The sequence below is a fragment of the Bombina bombina genome, chromosome 3, assembly GCF_027579735.1.
Source record: "Bombina bombina isolate aBomBom1 chromosome 3, aBomBom1.pri, whole genome shotgun sequence".
Lineage (NCBI taxonomy): Eukaryota > Metazoa > Chordata > Amphibia > Anura > Bombinatoridae > Bombina > Bombina bombina.
The window spans coordinates 1,104,293,927-1,104,312,206 of record NC_069501.1 but is presented as its reverse complement, the minus strand read 5'-3'; the positions used below and the strand labels follow the sequence as shown (position 1 = coordinate 1,104,312,206).

The following is an 18,280-nucleotide window of genomic DNA, read 5'->3' as shown; positions in this document are numbered from 1 at the left end:
TTCACCATGCCAGGTTCACCGATCCGTCCTGGCTCCAAGATCTTCATCCAACCCAAGCGGGGGCTAGACATCCACTGAAGAAGTCCAGAAGAGGGTCCAAAGTCTTCCTCCTATCCGGCAAGAAGAGGACATCCGGACCGGCAAACATCTTCTCCAAGCGGCATCTTCTATCTTCTTCCATCCGATGACGACCGGCTCCATCTTGAAGACCTCCAGCGCGGATCCATCCTCTTCTTCCGACGACTAGACGACGAATGACGGTTCCTTTAAGGGACGTCATCCAAGATGGCGTCCCTCGAATTCCGATTGGCTGATAGGATTCTATCAGCCAATCGGAATTAAGGTAGGAATTTTCTGATTGGCTGATGGAATCAGCCAATCAGAATATAGTTCAATCCGATTGGCTGATCCAATCAGCCAATCAGATTGAGCTCGCATTCTATTGGCTGATCGGAACAGCCAATAGAATGCGAGCTCAATCTGATTGGCTGATTGGATCAGCCAATCGGATTGAACTATATTCTGATTGGCTGATTCCATCAGCCAATCAGAAAATTCCTACCTTAATTCCTATCAGCCAATCGGAATTCGAGGGACGCCATCTTGGATGACGTCCCTTAAAGGAACCGTCATTCGTCGTCTAGTCGTCGGAAGAAGAGGATGGATCCGCGCTGGAGGTCTTCAAGATGGAGCCGGTCGTCATCGGATGGAAGAAGATAGAAGATGCCGCTTGGAGAAGATGTTTGCCGGTCCGGATGTCCTCTTCTTGCCGGATAGGAGGAAGACTTTGGACCCTCTTCTGGACTTCTTCAGTGGATGTCTAGCCCCCGCTTGGGTTGGATGAAGATCTTGGAGCCAGGACGGATCGGTGAACCTGGCATGGTGAAGACAAGGTAGGAAGATCATCAGGGGGGTAGTGTTAGGTTTATTTAAGGGGGGTTTGGGTTAGATTAGGGGTATGTGGGTGGTGGGTTGTAATGTTGGGGGGGGGGTATAGTATGTTTTTTTTTACAGGCAAAAGAGCTGAAATTCTTGGGGCATGCCCCGCAAAGGGCCCTGTTCAGGGCTGGTAAGGTAAAAGAGCTTGTAATATTTGTATTTTAGAATAGGGTAGGGAATTTTTTATTTTGGGGGGCTTTGTTATTTTATTAGGGGGCTTAGAGTAGGTGTAATTAGTTTAAAATTGTTGTAATATTTTTCTTATGTTTGTAAATATTTTATTATTTTCTGTAACTTAGTTCTTTTTTATTTTTTGTACTTTAGATAGTTTATTTAATGTTATTTATTTGTAGCAATTGTGTTTAATTAATTTATTGATAGTGTAGTGTTAGGTTAATTGTAGGTAATTGTAGGTAGTTTATTTAATTATTTTATTGATAGGGTAGTGTTAGGTTTAATTATATCTTAGGTTAGGATTTATTTTACAGGTAAATTTGTTATTATTTTAACTAGGTAGCTATTAAATAGTTCTTAACTATTTAATAGCTATTGTACCTGGTTAAAATAATTACAAAGTTGCCTGTAAAATAAATATTAATCCTAAAATAGCTATAATATAATTATAATTTATATTGTAGCTATATTAGGATGTATTTTACAGGTAAGTATTTAGCTTTAAATAGGAATTATTTATTTAATAAGAGTTAATTTATTTCGTTAGATAAAAATTATATTTAACTTAGGGGGGGTGTTAGTGTTAGGGTTAGACTTAGCTTTAGGGGTTAATACATTTATTAGAATAGCGGTGAGCTCCGGTCGGCAGATTAGGGGTTAATAATTGAAGGTAGGTGTCGGCGATGTTAGGGAGGGCAGATTAGGGGTTAATACTATTTATGATAGGGTTAGTGAGGCGGATTAGGGGTTAATAACTTTATTATAGTAGCGCTCAGGTCCGCTCGGCAGATTAGGGGTTAATAAGTGTAGGTAGGTGTCGGCGACGTTGTGGGGGGCAGATTAGGGGTTAATAAATATAACATAGGGGTCGGCGATGTTAGGGGTAGCAGATTAGGGGTACATAGGGATAACGTAGGTGGCGGCGATTTGCGGTCGGAAGATTAGGGGTTAATTATTTTAAGTAGCTTGCGGCGACGTTGTGGGGGGCAAGTTAGGGGTTAATAGATATAATACAGGGGTCGGCGGTGTTAGGGGCAGCAGATTAGGGGTACATAAGTATAACGTAGGTGGCGGTCGGCAGATTAGGGGTTAAAAATTTTAATCGAGTGGCGGCGATGTGGGGGGACCTCGGTTTAGGGGTACATAGGTAGTTTATGGGTGTTAGTGTACTTTAGGGTACAGTAGTTAAGAGCTTTATAAACCGGCGTTAGCCAGAAAGCTCTTAACTCCTGCTATTTTCAGGCGGCTGGAATCTTGTCGTTAGAGCTCTAACGCTCACTGCAGAAACGACTCTAAATACCAGCGTTAGAAAGATCCCATTGAAAAGATAGGCTACGCAAATGGCGTAGGGGGATCTGCGGTATGGAAAAGTCGCGGCTGAAAAGTGAGCGTTAGACCCTTTAATCACTGACTCCAAATACCAGCGGGCGCCCAAAACCAGCGTTAGGAGCCTCTAACGCTGGTTTTGACGGCTACCGCCGAACTCTAAATCTAGGCCTAAAGGAGCCATAAAACTGACGCAGTTATATGCTACGCAGTTACTACTTATGGTAAACATAGCCAAGAGAATTTCAAGTGGTTGCTATCTGGACTAGAAACCAATGCTATTTTTCCTAACAAAATGACATTTTTGCATGTTAAAAAAAAACGTATACAGGTTATTTTGGAAAGCAGTCCTCAACTTATGTATATGTATGTAATGTATATGTATGTATGCATATATATATATATATATATATATATATATGTGTGTGTGTGTGTGTTTGTATGTATACATTTATGCAAAAACGTGACTGGAAAACATTAGCAAGATGTGTGTGTCTAACTCACTTATTGTGGCTCTACATATGTTAATGAATACATTTTGACCAGGCTAAGAAATCTACTGTTAATTAGCAAATCAGTCTCATACATTACTTAATTCTATTAGCAAGATTTGGTTAGGAGATTTGGTTAGGAGCAGAATTAATTAAATAATTAGAGGATACAGATCACTGCTGTCATGTTCTGATTCTTGTCTTTGGGTTGCAAATATGTGTTTAAATATATATGTGTGTGTATATATATATATATATATATATATATATATATATATATATATATATATTACTTGTAAAGATATATGCATAAACATGCAAAGAAGAAATGACAAAATAAATGTTGATGCAATCAGCAATAATATATATATATATATATATATATATATATATATATATATTCTATAAATTAGAAATAGAGACTGAACACAATGCCCTTGATTAATGAGTGCACAACATTTTAAGTTATTTGTTGAAAATTTTACAAAATATTATATTTAATTTCTCATGAATGAAATTTGAATGTTTGGTAAATCAGCTGCATCAAAAGAATGTTATACAGTCTGCTTCATTATTGTAATAAAAAAGCATTAAGTTTAATAGAAATAATTGCAATGTGTTTTATTAATCTATTTTATTGTTTGTTTCCCTACATTTGTGTAGTATCCTTTACTTCCTATCACAGCCTTTCAAGGAGGAGGGGGCCTATGCAGGAAGGTTTATCTTAGCGTTATGTCATGAAACTTCTAGGCTGGTGGTTACTATTAAAGGGACAGTCAACTCCAAAAATTGCATTGTTTTAAAAAGGTAGATAATCCCTTCATTACGCATTCCCCGGATTTGCATAACCAACACTGTTATATTAATATACTTTTTTACCTCTGTGATTACCTTGTATCTAAGCCTCTTCTGACAGCCCCCTGATCACATGACTTTTTATTTATTATCTATTGAATTGCATTTTAGCCAATTAGTGCTGTGTTGTACACAACCCATGAGCATGCTTAGATCAGTCAGAATGTAACCTACGTTTTAAAGATGTCAGCTCCCATATCACACTGGGGACAGGGCTAAACTGATCATTTCTAAGTGCTAATTATGCAAGAAAAGTAAGTTGTTTGGTGTTTTTTACACAATCTGTTTCTTTTTACATTTACTTTGATTCAACATAATTGTTTTTTTTTACCGAAGGAGAACTCTTTAATATCCCTTTAAATAGTACCATCTGTATCAGGGGTGACAAACATTTGGAAAGGGCTTGGTGACATGTGGCTAAAACATACATACATTGCTTAGACATAAACATTATTCAATTTAGTGAAGAAGAAAAAACAACAATACAAGGGTTATTGTAACAAGACCACTCCCCAGTAGCCCAAGGTTTTAGCATTATACTAGACAATTACATTATTTGTTTTATCCAGTCAGAATGTAAACTTGTGTGCTTTGTGTTCTTTTGTAGACTAGACAAAATACTTACAATAATTGACTAAACTCTGGAAATGCTCAAAGAAGGGAAAAAATAATAATAATGGAGACAGACGTGAAAACACTGCTAAAGAATGGTTTACTAAAATGTTATTTCTAACTGATTTTTTTTTCCAATCATCAAGTCATAAGTACATTTAAAATGTTACACCTCATACTCATTTATTTATTTTTGTTGTATAATTTAAATACATTATTTACTATATAACACACACATTGAAAAATGCAATCACATCTGTGTTTTTTATGAATCTCCCTTCATGTGTATTATTTTTTCACAAAATCTAGTAAAAAAGATATTGTCACAATATTTATCACTAACATACTTCAAGAAAGTCCCCATAAACATAAGAAAAAAAATATTATTAAACTAAAGAAAAAAACAACTTACCTTTTTCCTCTGGATACTGACATCGAGTTTCATTGATGCACACTTGTTTAATGTATTCAGCCGCCTGGAAGTGAACAAATACCCTTGGATTAATCCTTGGCTTGCAGATGACAACAATCTCCCATGCTTTTGAATTTTTCTGGCCTTCCAAGGTAGGCCTCCCATTTTTTCTTAAGACTTATTACTCAAATCCACACTTAAGAATGATCTAAGCACTACTTCTATATAACTTGGCTACAAGCACAACTGACATTTAGCTGAAAAGCTTATGTAAATGTTGATTCACTAGCATTATCATGAATAGACAAAGAAATTAAGCTCCTTCAAAATTCTGAATAGAATGACATGTCTACCTGAACCATCCGCCTTTTATAAACCTTGGCAATGGGCGGAGACTGTGCTTTTAGTGGCTCCAATTACATTTGCCTTTGGTCATTTGGCCAATAGCTTTGGCTAGCTTCATACATTTTGAAAGGCCTTTTTTAGTTAATTTATTTACAAAATTGAATACAAAATACAAGATTACCTTCAACAGTATTTCTTTAATTTGATCACAAATTTCTGGGTAATTATTTATGCTTGTCTAAGCCAGTTAGTATTTTTCTCCCCTTCGTATCTAGAGTTGTTATCTTTATCTATTGAACTCATTATTTATAATCTTAAGTAAGATTAGAGTTGTTACAAACCAATGCAGCAAGATTAGAAAGTCATTTATCATTTGTGAATTTAGCATTAATCTCTTCTTCCATATAATAAGTAGTCTACATATCACAAAGATGTCGCCCATTTTAAATTGGCTTCAGTCTTAATTGAGTTTCGTATACACACTAATGAAATATAATAAATTAATAAAAAAAATATGTCAGGATGAATATTTCAAGAATTGTTAGATATATCTGCAACAGAAAGCCATACCACTATTAACAGGGAAAAAAAATTCAGATCTTAAAATAATTTCTTACATTTTTATGAATTTTCTCTATAAAATACAACAGATCAAGTTTTCCTTGGTTATATATGTCACATGCAAAAACAATAATACATCATTTTCATAAGGGTGGAGTTGAATTAATTTAAGGAATATATAAGTGGTATTTAAATTGTAGAACATTGCTTTAAGAATACCATTTGAATTTGTTTTACAAGTCTACTGAATATTTATAAAGAATGATATTCCTGTGTACTATTTTGCTAATCTTTTAATATGTGACCTTGATGGTCAATTACATCCTTTAGAAAAATGTATCTAATGATTATCAGCAGAAATACAACATTAAAATATGTTTGGATTTTTGCAGATATAGCATTTGTTTTGTTTTTTTAAATGTAACATCATATGTTACTGCTAATTTGTGATCAATTTGTTATGAACACCAGAAAATAAAATGCATCAATCTTAAAGGGATAGGAAAGTCAAAATTAAACTTGCATGATTCAGATAGATTGTAATTTTAAGACACTTTGAAATTAACTTCAAATTTAAATTTGCTTTGTTCTCTTTGTATCCCTTGTTGAAAAAGAATATGCACATATCCTACACTAGTGGGAGCTATCTGCTGATTGGTGCTTGCACACATTTTTCTCTTGTGATTGGCTAACTTCAGTAGGTGTGTTCAGCTAGCTGCCAATAGTGCAATGCTGTTCCTTCAGCAAAGGATAACAAGAGAATGAAGCAAATTTGATTATAGAAGTAAATTGAAAGTTGTCAAAAAATGTATGTTCTATCCAAATCATGAAATACAATTTTGGGGTTTCCTGTCCCTTTAAGCCAAATAATTTGTAAAGACATTGTAGTTACATAGTAATATTTATTACCATGTCTATCCCTGCATCTTAAATGTCTGTTTGTACATTACAATTGCCTGTTCTGATATATGGGTTTATTTTTTAACCAGACATAAATATAGCTTAATCCCCCTATTATTTTTGAATTAAGAAAATACAATATTTTTTTTATATTAACTATGTTAAAAAATCATATTCTCCACTTTTCAGAGAAGGGTTACAACTTCAAAGTTGTGCAGTTAAGATCTGTTTTACTGTGATGGACAATAATAATGATAATAATAATAAGTAGTGATAGAATTAGTAATAGTAGTAGAAATAATACATATCAATTTTATCCAAATCTTAGTTCATCAAGTTTACAGCAGCATATTTGTTTTAGCACAAACAAGGGAATGTTTCATTGTCATGACAAGGGAAATGGTTGACATTTCCAATATACACTTTTAAACATAAAATGAAAAAGCTATTTTTATTAACACTATCATAGCTGCCTTAAAGGGACACTGAACCCAATTATTTTCTTTTGTAATTCAGATAGATCATGCAATTTTAAGCAACTTTCTAATTTACTCCTATTATCAATTTTTCTTTGTTCTCTTGCTATCATTATTTGAAAAAGAAGACATCTAAGCTTTTTTTTTTGGTTTCAGTACTCTGGACAGCACTTTTTTATTGGTGGATGAATTTATCCACCAATCAGCAAGGGCAACCCATGTTGTTCACCAAAAATGGGCCGGCATCTAAACTTACATTCTTGCATTTCAAATAAAGATACCAAGAGAATGAAGAAAAATTGATAATAGGAGTAAATTAGAAAGTTGCTTAAAATTTCATGCTCAATCTGAATCACAAAAAAATTTTTTTTTTGGGTACAGTGTGCCTTTAAAAACATGTGACCTCTCAGGCAAGAAACCAGTTAAGCTACATTCACGGCTATTGAGGCTTTGCTGTGCAGGCTGCAGCTACAAGTATAAAAAACAGAAACTGCTCATTTATCCTCTCTAGATAAACCAACCAGACACTCGCTTGCTCAGGGTTATTGACAAACCATGCTCTCGTGCAATTGGTTGCGCAGAAGCAGACCAGGAAGCTCTTTTACAAAGCTACATTTTACTACACGATGCTGCATTACAAGTGATCACTGCAGGAGGACAGGTTATCTACAATCTTTGTACGTTTTCCACAAGGTTTGTAAAAAATGATTTCTTGTAAGTAATTTAGTTGCTTTTTTTCCTTTTATATAGGTGCATAATTATGGTGAAGATAGCTTGGCACCTCAAGTTTGATGCCCAGGCAGTGGTGCATTTAGGATTTGTACTGCCTTGGAAAGAGAGTACTGAGCTGTCCCCTAACCAGAGATCTCTACCCATTTCATGATATTTATCACAGATATATTTAAACATCTACCTATCAGCTATACACAAAGAGAGCATTCATGTTAAACACATATAATAAGCAGTGAATTAACCCTTATGTTAGCATTATGTATAGCAGTGATTAACCCATTCTTGTCAGCCAAATGTAGAGCAATGACTTTCCCTTTCTGTCAGTTAAATCAAGAACAATGAAGGAACATACAGAGGATTGATTGACACCTCATTAAACCTTTATGTGAACCCCACATATAGCAGTGATTAACCCCTTCTGTTATCCACACTTGGAACATCGTTTAATTATCATCTATGTCAACCACAAAAATAAAACTGATTCATTTCCAATCTACCAACTAAAAGACCCAATTTCATCCTCCTTTTTCACTGTCTCTGGGGTTTCTACTGAGATGCACTGGGGTTTCTAGTAAGGCGCGTAACTCTTTGTCACAACATATAAATGGATCATTCTTGGTTAGTGATGTTGCGAATTGCTCGCCGGCGAATAGTTCCCGGCGAACAGAGCATGTTCGCGTTCGCCTCGGCGGGCGAACATATGCGATGTTCGATCCGCCCCCTATTCGTCATCATTGAGTAAACTTTTACCCTGTACCTCACAGTCAGAATACACATTACAGCCAATCAGCAGCAGACCCTCCCTCCCAGACCCTCCCACCTCCTGGACAGCATCCATTAATTTGGAAGCTGCATTCTTAGTGAGAGGAGGGACAGTGTAGCTGCTGCTGATTTAATAGGGAAATTGATAGCTAGGCTAGTGTATTCAGTGTCCACTACAGTCCTGAAGGACTCACCTGATCTCTGCTGTAAGGACAGCACCCCAAAAAGCCCTTTTTAGGGCTAGAACATCAGTCTGCTTTTTTTTTTTTCCCTGTGTAATCTAATTGCAGTTGCCTGCCTGCCAGCATGTGTGTCAGACTCACAGCGTATACTGTGCCCACTTGCCCAGTGCCACCACTCATATCTGGTGTAACAGTAGTGTACATTTAAAAAAAAAAAAACTTTTTTGACTGTGAAATAATAGCAGACAGCTGCCAGTACCCAAGATGGCCGCCAATAAGGCAGATGGGGAGGGTTAGAGAGCTGTTTTGGGGGGGATCAGGGAGGTTGGGGGCTAAGGGGGGATGCTACACCACAGCATATGTAAATATGCTAAAAAAAATTAAAACATTTAAAAACCTTTTATTTTAGTACTGGCAGACTTTCTGCCAGTACTTAAGATGGCGGGGACAATTGTGGGGTGTGGGAGGGAAGGAAGGAAGCTGTTTGGGAGGGATCAGGGGGTCTGATGTGTCAGGTGGGAGGCTGATCTCTACACTAAAGCTAAAATTAACCCTGCAAGCTCCCTACAAACTACCTAATTAACCCCTTCACTGCTAGCCATAATACACGTGTGATGCGCAGCAGCATTTAGCGGCCTTCTAATTACCAGAAAGCAACGCCAAAGTCATATATGTCTACTATTTCTGAACAAAGGGGATCCCAGAGAAGCATTTACAACCATTTGTGCCATAATTGCACAAGCTGTTTGTAAATAATTTCAGTGAGAAACCTAAAATTGCGAAAAAATTTAAGTTTTTTTAAAATTTGATCGCATTTGGCGGGTGAAATGGTGGCATGAAATATACCAAAATGGGCCTAGATCAATACTTTGGGTTGTCTACTACACTACACTTAAGCTAAAATTAACTCTACAAGCTCCCTACATGTGCCCTAATTAACCCCTTCACTGCTGGGCATAAAACACGTGTGGTGCGCAGTGGCATTTAGCAGCCTTCTAATTACCAAAAAGCAATGCCAAAGCCATATAAGTCTGCTATAATGGCATGTCTGGCATACAGTGTTGGGGCAAGGGTCCATCTGACCACTGATACCTGGTCTGCAAAGCATGGTCAGGGCAGGTATATCAACTACACTGCGCACTGTGAAGCGAGCGTAACCCTTACACGTAACCCTTACACTACCTGATCGATACAACATCATACCTGATGTTTTAAAGCACGTTATTCCAAACAATTTAGGAATGTTAGGTGATTTATGCCCTTTATGGATTAAAACTAGACTCTGCATCAACTATGTAATTTTCCATGGGAGTTTTGCCATGGATGCCCCTCCGGCATGCCACAGTCCAGGTGTTAGTGCCCTTGAAACAACTTTTCCATCACTATTGCGGCCAGAAAGAGTCCCTGTGGGTTTTAAAATTCGCCTGCCTATTGAAGTCTATGGCGGTTCGCCCGGTTCGCCGGTTCGCAAACTTTTGTGGAAGTTCGAGTTCTCCGTTCGCGAACCCAAATTTTTAGGTTTGCAACATCACTATTCTTGGTATCTCCATGAATCCTTTTAATATGACTTCCAACAATTCTGTTGCTCAAGTGCTGGTCTACATGATCTCTACCTAATTATAACTCAGTCAAAAGTTAAAGGGACACTGAACCTATTTTTTTTCTTTCATGATTCAGATAGAGCATGACATTTTAAGCAACTTTCTAATTTACTCCTATTATCAATTTTCTTCGTTCTCTTGCTATCTTTATTTTAAAAGCAGGAATGTAAATCTTAGCAGCCAGCCCATTTTAGGTTTAGCACCATGGATAGCACTTGCTTATTGGAAGCTTACATGTATCCACCAATAAGCAAGCATAACCCAGGTTCCTAACCAAAAATGGGCCGGCTCCTATGCATCACATTCCTGCTTTTTAAATAAAGATAGCAAGAGAACTAAGAAAAAATGATAATAGTAGTAAATTAGAAAGTTGCTTAAAATTGCATGCTATTTGTGAATCATGAAAGAAGAAAAAAATGGGTTTAGTGCCCCTTTAATCTTTCAGAAGACTTGAACCTGCTGTTCTCTAAAGTGGGACTCTGGTGTGAATTTAAGGTGACCTGTCACACTTATTTCTGCCTTATCCATACAAAATCCCATGTTAGTCTAATTTTAAATGGATGTTAAACAGTCTGATTCATTGTTGTAATAAAAAAGCACTAAGCAGTTGCTTAAGCTTAATAGAAATCATGGTAATATGTAATATTCCTCTATTTAAATGGATTTTACCTTTGATTTATTTTTTCACTACATTTATGCTTCCTGACACAGCCCTACATGGGAGGAAGCCTTTGCAGGAAGGTTTATCTAAGCCTGATGTCATAACATTTCTAGGCTAGTGAACAGATAACAGGAAGTCAGATTTGCTAATGCCCAGAACTGACGGAGTAAAAACCTTGGTTTTTAAAATCTTCTGCTCTTAAAACACTGGCGGCAGAGGCTACACTGATAATTTCTAAGTGCTAATTTTGCAAGAAAACAAGTAAGTAATTTGCTGTTTTTAGCACCTGGGTAGCACCTGCTGCTTGGTGGCTAAATGTAGCCACCAATCAGAAAGCACTACCCAGGTGCTGAACCAAAAATAGGCCAGCTCCTAAGCTTACATTCATGCTTTTTCAAATAAAGATAGCAAGAGAACAAAGAAAAAATTATAATGAGATTAAATTAGAAAATTGCTAAAAATTGCATGCCCTGTCTGAATCATGAATAATAAGGGGGTTTGTGTCCCTTTAACTAACTTGTATATAATGAGCTAGGTTGAAAAAAACTACACCTGAAAAAAAAAGATCTGATAATTTTAGCCTAACCGGGTATGTGAGAAAACTATATAAAGAAAAACTTGCATTGAAAAAGAGGAAGGTGAGAATATTCACTAATTAACTAATGTTTTACATTGTATTTTATATTTAATTTAACCAAGGATGTGTATATAATTCCAACCATTTAAATGTATTTCTCTTCTTCCAATATTTAAAAATAAAGTTAATAAAATCTGGTAGTGATGTCGCGAATTGTTCACCAGCGAATAGTTCCTGGCGAACATAGCATGTTTGCGTTCGCCGCGACGGGCGAACATATGCGGTGTTCGATCCGCCCCCTATTCGTCATCATTGAGTAATACTTTGACCCTTTACCTCACAGTCAGCAGGCACATTCCAGCCAATCAGCAGCAGACCCTCCCTCCCAGACCTCCTGGACAGCATCCATTTTAGATTCATTCGGAAGCTGCATTGTTAGTGAGAGGAGGGATAGTGTAGCTGCTGCTGATTTAGTAGGGAAATCTATAGCTAGGCTAGTTTATTCAGTGTCCACTACAGTCCTGAAGGACTCATCTGATCTCTGCTGTAAGGACAGCACTCCAAAAAGCCCTTTTTAGGGCTGCTTTTTTTTTTTTTCCTGTGTAATCTAATTGCAGTTGCCTGTCTGCCAGCGTGTGTGTCAGGCTCACAGCGTATACTGTGCCCACTTGCCCAGGGCCACCACTCATATCTGGTGTAACAGTAGTGTACATTTAAAAAAAAAAAAACTTTTTTGACTGTGTTAAATAATAGCAGTCAGTTTCCTTCACACGTGTGCGTTTCAGTGCCTGCCTGCCAGGGCACAGTGTCACCCCAGTGCAACTCATATCTGGTGTAACAGTAGTGTAGATTTAAAAAACAACAACAATTTTTTGACTGTGTTAAATAATAGCAGTCAGTTTCCTTCACACGTGTGCGTTTCAGTGCCTGCCTGCCAGGGCACAGTGTCACCCCAATGCAACTCATATCTGGTGTAACAGTAGTGTAGATTTACAAAAAAAAACAACACTTTTTTGACTGTGTTAAATAATAGCAGTCAGTTTCCTTCACACGTGTGCGTTTCAGTGCCTGCCTGCCAGGGCACAGTGTCACCCCAGTGCCACTCATATCTGGTGTAACAGTAGTGTAGATTTAAAAAAATGGGGAGTTTGCGGTTGTGCAAATGGACTGTTTGCGGTGCATTAAAGGGACAGTCTAGGCCAAAATAAACTTTCATGATTCAGATAGAGCATGTCATTTTAAACAATTTTCCAATTTACTTTTATCACCAATTTTGCTTTGTTCACTTGGTATTCTTAGTTGAAAGCTTAACCTAGGAGGTTCATATGCTAATTTCTTAGACCTTGAAGCCCACCTCTTTCAGATTGCATTTTAACAGTTTTTCACCACTAGAGGGTGTTAGTTCACATATTTCATATAGATAACACTGTGCTTGTGCACAAGAAGTTATCTGGGAACAGGCACTGATTAGCTGGACTGCAAGTCTGTCAAAAGAACTGAAATAAAGGGGCAGTTTGCAGAGGCTTAGATGCAAGATAATCACAGAGGTTAAAAGTATATTATTATAAATGTGTTAGTTATGCAAAACTGGGAAATGGGTAATAAAGGGATTATCTATCTTTTAAAACAATAAAAATTCTGGTGTAGACTGTCCCTTTAAACGGGGAGTTTGGTCTGTCACTGTTAAGCGGGCGTAACCCTTACACTACCTGATCGATACAACATCATACCTGATGTTTTAAAGCACGTTGTTCCAAACAATTTAGCAATGTTAGGTGATTTATGCCCTTTATGTATTAAAACCAGACTCTGCATCAACTATGTAATTTTCCATCAGAGTTTTGCCATGGATCCCCCTCCGGCATGCCACAGTCCAGGTGTTAGTACCCTTGAAACAACTTTTCCATCACTATTGTGGCCAGAAAGAGTCCCTGTGGGTTTTAAAGTTTGCCTGCCTATTGAAGTCTATGGCGGTTTGCCCGGTTCGCCCATTCGCGAACAGTTGTGGAAGCTCGCGTCCGCCGTTCGCGAACGCAAAATTTTAGGTTTGCGACATCACTAAAATCTGGATGTTCATGTAAAATAATTTTGATTCATGATATTGAAAGTTAATTAAACTTTATAATCTGGACTCCTATTTTATTGGTGAATAGTACAACTGGTAGATAACAAATTTAAATGGTTGCTGCTTTTCCTATGTAAAAATGTATCTTGCAGTGTTGGTGAGGAAGTTGAACATTGTTTCCTGCACATAGTGAGAAATTAATGATTATTCAAATGAACATTTTTGTTGATTTTATATCAAGCACATCATATTATTTCAAAATATAGGCAAATTATTTTTTAATGTAAAATTACTACTTTTTTAAACTTAATATGGTGCCCTCAAAATAAAGTCTGGAAGCTACATTCATGTGAAGGTTATAAGGTCTGTTAGTTTCCATGGAACTAAGCTTAGAACTTGCAGCACCTGTGAGGTTAAACACCTACTAGCTTTATAAATCTCATAGGTGCATAAGAAGTGAGGTCTGGTGAGTATAATCTCACCAGAGCTGTGAGTTTATTGAAAATAGCCCATTGTGTAGCTGGAAGAAAAGACCCAACAATGCTTGTAATTGCAATTGTAACTATTTGCCATTAGTCATAAGTAAATTGCTAATTGCCTTCCCTTTAAAGGGACACTGAAGTCAATATAAACTTTTATGATTCAGATAGAGAGTGCAGTTTTAAGAAACTTTCCAATTTCCTCTCTGGGGAACAAGCTCCTACTGAGCATGTGCACAAGTTCACATGATATACGTATACTAGTCTGTGATTGGCTGATTGCTGTCACATGATACAGGGGGCTGGAAAATGGGAGAAAAAAAATATTTGCCAGAAAAAAATCTACTAATTATTTGAAATTCAGAGTATATGTTATTGCATTGTCATTTCATTATGCACGTGTTAATTGTGCAATTATACTGCTTTAATGTCTTTATCAGCCTGTGAGAAATCTATTCCTATGTATCAGTTGTGCCAAACATGCATTTTTAGATAACTTCAATATCCCTTTAAACAGCTTTCACAACCATTTTCATATAAATATAGAACATTTTTAATTGCTGTGTTTTCATTTATTAATTTTTTTAAATAATTTTGTTAAGTGAACTTTTTTTTCCCACTATAGTTAACTTACAGCTCATAGTAAATATGCAATCTATTACAATATATTGAGCAGAAATGATAAGTACAATCAATGTCCCACAAATAACTTAAAGAAAACAAATAAAATAGACATGAGCAATATTATAGTTTTTTTTTTTTTTTTTTGCATATTCTGACTACAAATTGAAGCAGAGTATAATATTGGTTGTGTCTTCATTTTATCTCTGGTGGAATAGTTTCCTGAAGTGTTTTGATAAAATATGGAATACACTTTCTGTTGTATTTTCTGTCAGCTTCAAGATAAAGACATTGACCATAGAAATGCAATGTGGACTAACAATGTTAACTTTGTAAGTGGTACAGTAACAAAGTAAAGGGATATTTACAGAGAAGTGTAATTTCACTTCTGAAGCATATTATATTTTCTACTTGCTTTTACACTTTACAATGTGAACTGTCCCAATTCCCTCCAACTTTAATGAATGCCACATTTCAAAAAGCAAAATGGCTGACAACAATGTTTTGTTTAATAATCATCAATCATGCTGATAGACTGCTGCACTGTCATAATAGTCTGCAGTGACAAAATGATACTCAATAATTGGTGGCATAATTTCCCTTAAATCTAAATAGAGTGTATGCCCCATACACTGGAGGAGCAGTATCAATGCCACAAAGTTGTACTCATTCTCCTTTATCTACTATACTGTGGCTAAGAAATAGCCCAATCCCCTAAGCAGTAACAAGTAGCTGAAAGGCTGTTATGTGGTCATTAGAGCTAGGGTTGGGCTAGGTTTGATGGATGAAATGTGTGCTGGACTATATTGGGGACAGTGAGATGTTTTGCAACAGGGCCGCCATCAGGGGGTGACAGGGGTGACTCCTGTCAGAGGCCCAATGGGCCAGGGGGGCCCCATGAGACAAGAACTACAGTGAGGCAGCCACCAGTGGGTACTACAGCAGAGTGCTAATTTAGCATGGGAGATGTTAGTACAAGGTGTAAAGTATTATCATTTGAGAGGATTTCTGAGTGTGCACTAAACCACTATGCACAGTGTGAGACAGACTTGGCACTTTGTTTGTACAGTGTGTGCGTACCACAGCTTATGGTTCCACCAAGCCCATATAGAGTACAGCATTTTCAAAATCCATAAGTACAGCTGACAGATGGGAACATTTGTACACTATATTTGAAGTGGTGCTCTTGGTTGGGGAAAATGGGGAAAAATCTTACAAACATATGTCAACCTTTTAAAAGTACTTTTCTTCATCTAGCCATCTACCCATGTCTACCCATTTATGTCTTTGTGCTTTGGTTTGTGTCTCTATGAGTGTGTATGTATTTTATTTCTGTGGGTCTCTCTGTGAGGGTGGGTGTGTATGTCTTTGTGCATTTTCTGTGGATGTCAGTGAGGGTGTGTGCATGCATATGTCTTTGAGCTTTTTCTATGGGTGTCTCTGTGAGGGTGTGTGTATGTTTGGCTGTGTATTTTCTCTGGATGCCTCTGTGAGGGTGGGTGTGTATGTGTGTTTTCTGTAGATATCTCTGTGAGGGTGGGTGTTTTCTGTGGGTGTCTCTGTGAGGGTGTGTGTATGTATTTGTGTGTTTTCTGTGGATGTCTCAGTGAGGATGTGTGAATGTATGTCTTTATGTGTTTTATGTGGTTGTCTCTCTGTGTGTGTATGTCTTTGTGTGTTTTCTGTGGGTGTCTCTGTGTGTGTGTGTGTAAGTCTTTGTGTGTTTGAGTTTGTGTGTGTGTGTCCATTGTCTGTTCCTTTTTAGGACATTTTGACCTTACTACTGATTATTCACATCTTTCTACAGACTTTGAGACTAATGAGACCTTTCCGGAATTAACCAATCTACCATTTAACCTTTAAATTATTGTTTAGGCAGTTCAGGTCCCTTCCTTTCAGCCACTGCATGCTGTTGTCATCATTTAGTAGGCATCTTCCTTTACAAAAAGATAACCAGTACTCCATATTTTTGTTTTCTAAACCTCCTTTTTTTTTTTTTACAAAACTGTAGTTAACCTCATTACTTGTCAGGTTAATGTAAACAAGTGCTGAGTGTCTGTTTGGGTGTCTGTGTCTGAGTGCGTTTCTTTGCGTGTCTGCTAGAGAGTCTATATGTGAATCCTTATGTGTGAGTGTGTGTGTGTGTGTTTCAGTGTAAGAGTGTGTCTGTGTGTTTGTATGTTACTACCTTTACAACATTTCCAAGTTTAAATAGACACTTAAGAATAAAGTGCATCTACATTTTATTCACTTGGTCAAAAATTGCACATGTCAAAGGAGGGGGGGGGGGGGGCTGATCAATGGTTAAGTCAGGGTATGCTTGTCTGTGTATTTTCTCTGGATGCCTCTGTGAGGGTGGGTGTGTATGTGTGTTTTCTGTAGATATCTCTGTGATGGTGGGTGTTTTCTTTGGGTGTCTCTGTGAGGGTGTGTGTATGTCTTTGTGTGTTTTCTGTGGATGTCTCAGTGAGGGTGTGTGAATGTATGTCTTTATGTGTTTTATGTGGTTGTCTCTCTGTGTGTGTATGTCTTTGTGTGTTTTCTGTGGGTGTCTCTGTGTGTGTGTGTGTGTGTATGTCTTTGTGTGTGTGTGTCCATTGTCTGTTCCTTTTTAGGACATTTTGACCTTACTACTGATTATTCACATCTTTCTACAGACTTTGAGACTAATGAGACCTTTCCGGAATTAACCAATCTACCATTTAACCTTTAAATTATTGTTTAGGCAGTTCAGGGCCCTTCCTTTCAGCCACTGCATGCTGTTGTCATCATTTAGTAGGCATCTTCCTTTACAAAAAGATAACCAGTACTCCATATTTTTGTTTTCTAAATCTCCTTTTTTTTTTTACAAAACTGTAGTTAACCTCATTACTTGTCAGGTCAATGTAAACAAGTGCTGAGTGTCTGTGTCTAAGTGTGTTTCTTTGCGTGTCTGCTAGAGAGTCTATATGTGAATCCTTATGTGTGAGTGTGTGTGTTTCAGTGTAAGAGTGTGTCTGTGTGTTTGTATGTTACTACCTTTACAACATTTCCAAGTTTAAATAGACACTTAAGAATAAAGTGCATCTACATTTTATTCACTTGGTCAAAAATTGCACATGTCAAAGGAGGGGGGGGGGGGGGGCCTGATCAATGGTTAAGTCAGGGGCCCCAAAATTTCTAGTGGCGGCCCTGTTTTGCAACATGATATTTTGTATGCAATACTGCAGATGACAACAACATTGTAACTCTGGTATTACAGTACAGAAATTCTAGTTAGCACAGACTGTTTAAATGTGTTTCTATGCACAATTGTGCAATCCAGTTATGATTTACTGCCTGTGCACTGAATTCCTCAGGTCAGTTAAAGTATATATACACACACACACGTACATACACGCGCACACAAACACACACTGCATATGTTTATTAGATATGTGCACTTTCTGCGATTCATCATTCGTTTGTATAAAGGAAAGCAAAATATGGCTGCAGCTGGCGGTGTTCGGATATTTTTGGAGCCGGACATA

General features: G+C 37.2%; 2 protein-coding genes across 6 annotated transcripts in view; one reads left to right on the top strand and one right to left on the bottom strand.

The window, feature by feature from the left end:
* Positions 1-18,280, bottom strand: part of STARD13 (StAR related lipid transfer domain containing 13) — a 654,709-nt gene that overhangs the window by 27,159 nt on the left and 609,270 nt on the right. For all 4 annotated transcript variants that reach the window (XM_053708449.1, XM_053708450.1, XM_053708451.1 and 1 more), the window contains one exon: positions 4,810-4,873. In XM_053708449.1, coding sequence (XP_053564424.1) covers positions 4,810-4,873 — 64 coding nt within the window. The remainder of the gene's footprint in view (positions 1-4,809; positions 4,874-18,280) is intronic.
* The window catches only part of LOC128654499 (uncharacterized), a 67,130-nt gene continuing 56,537 nt past the window's right edge, over positions 7,688-18,280 (top strand). For both annotated transcript variants that reach the window (XM_053708455.1, XM_053708454.1), the window contains exon 1: positions 7,688-7,784. The gene's annotated coding sequence lies outside the window, so the exon portion shown is untranslated. The remainder of the gene's footprint in view (positions 7,785-18,280) is intronic.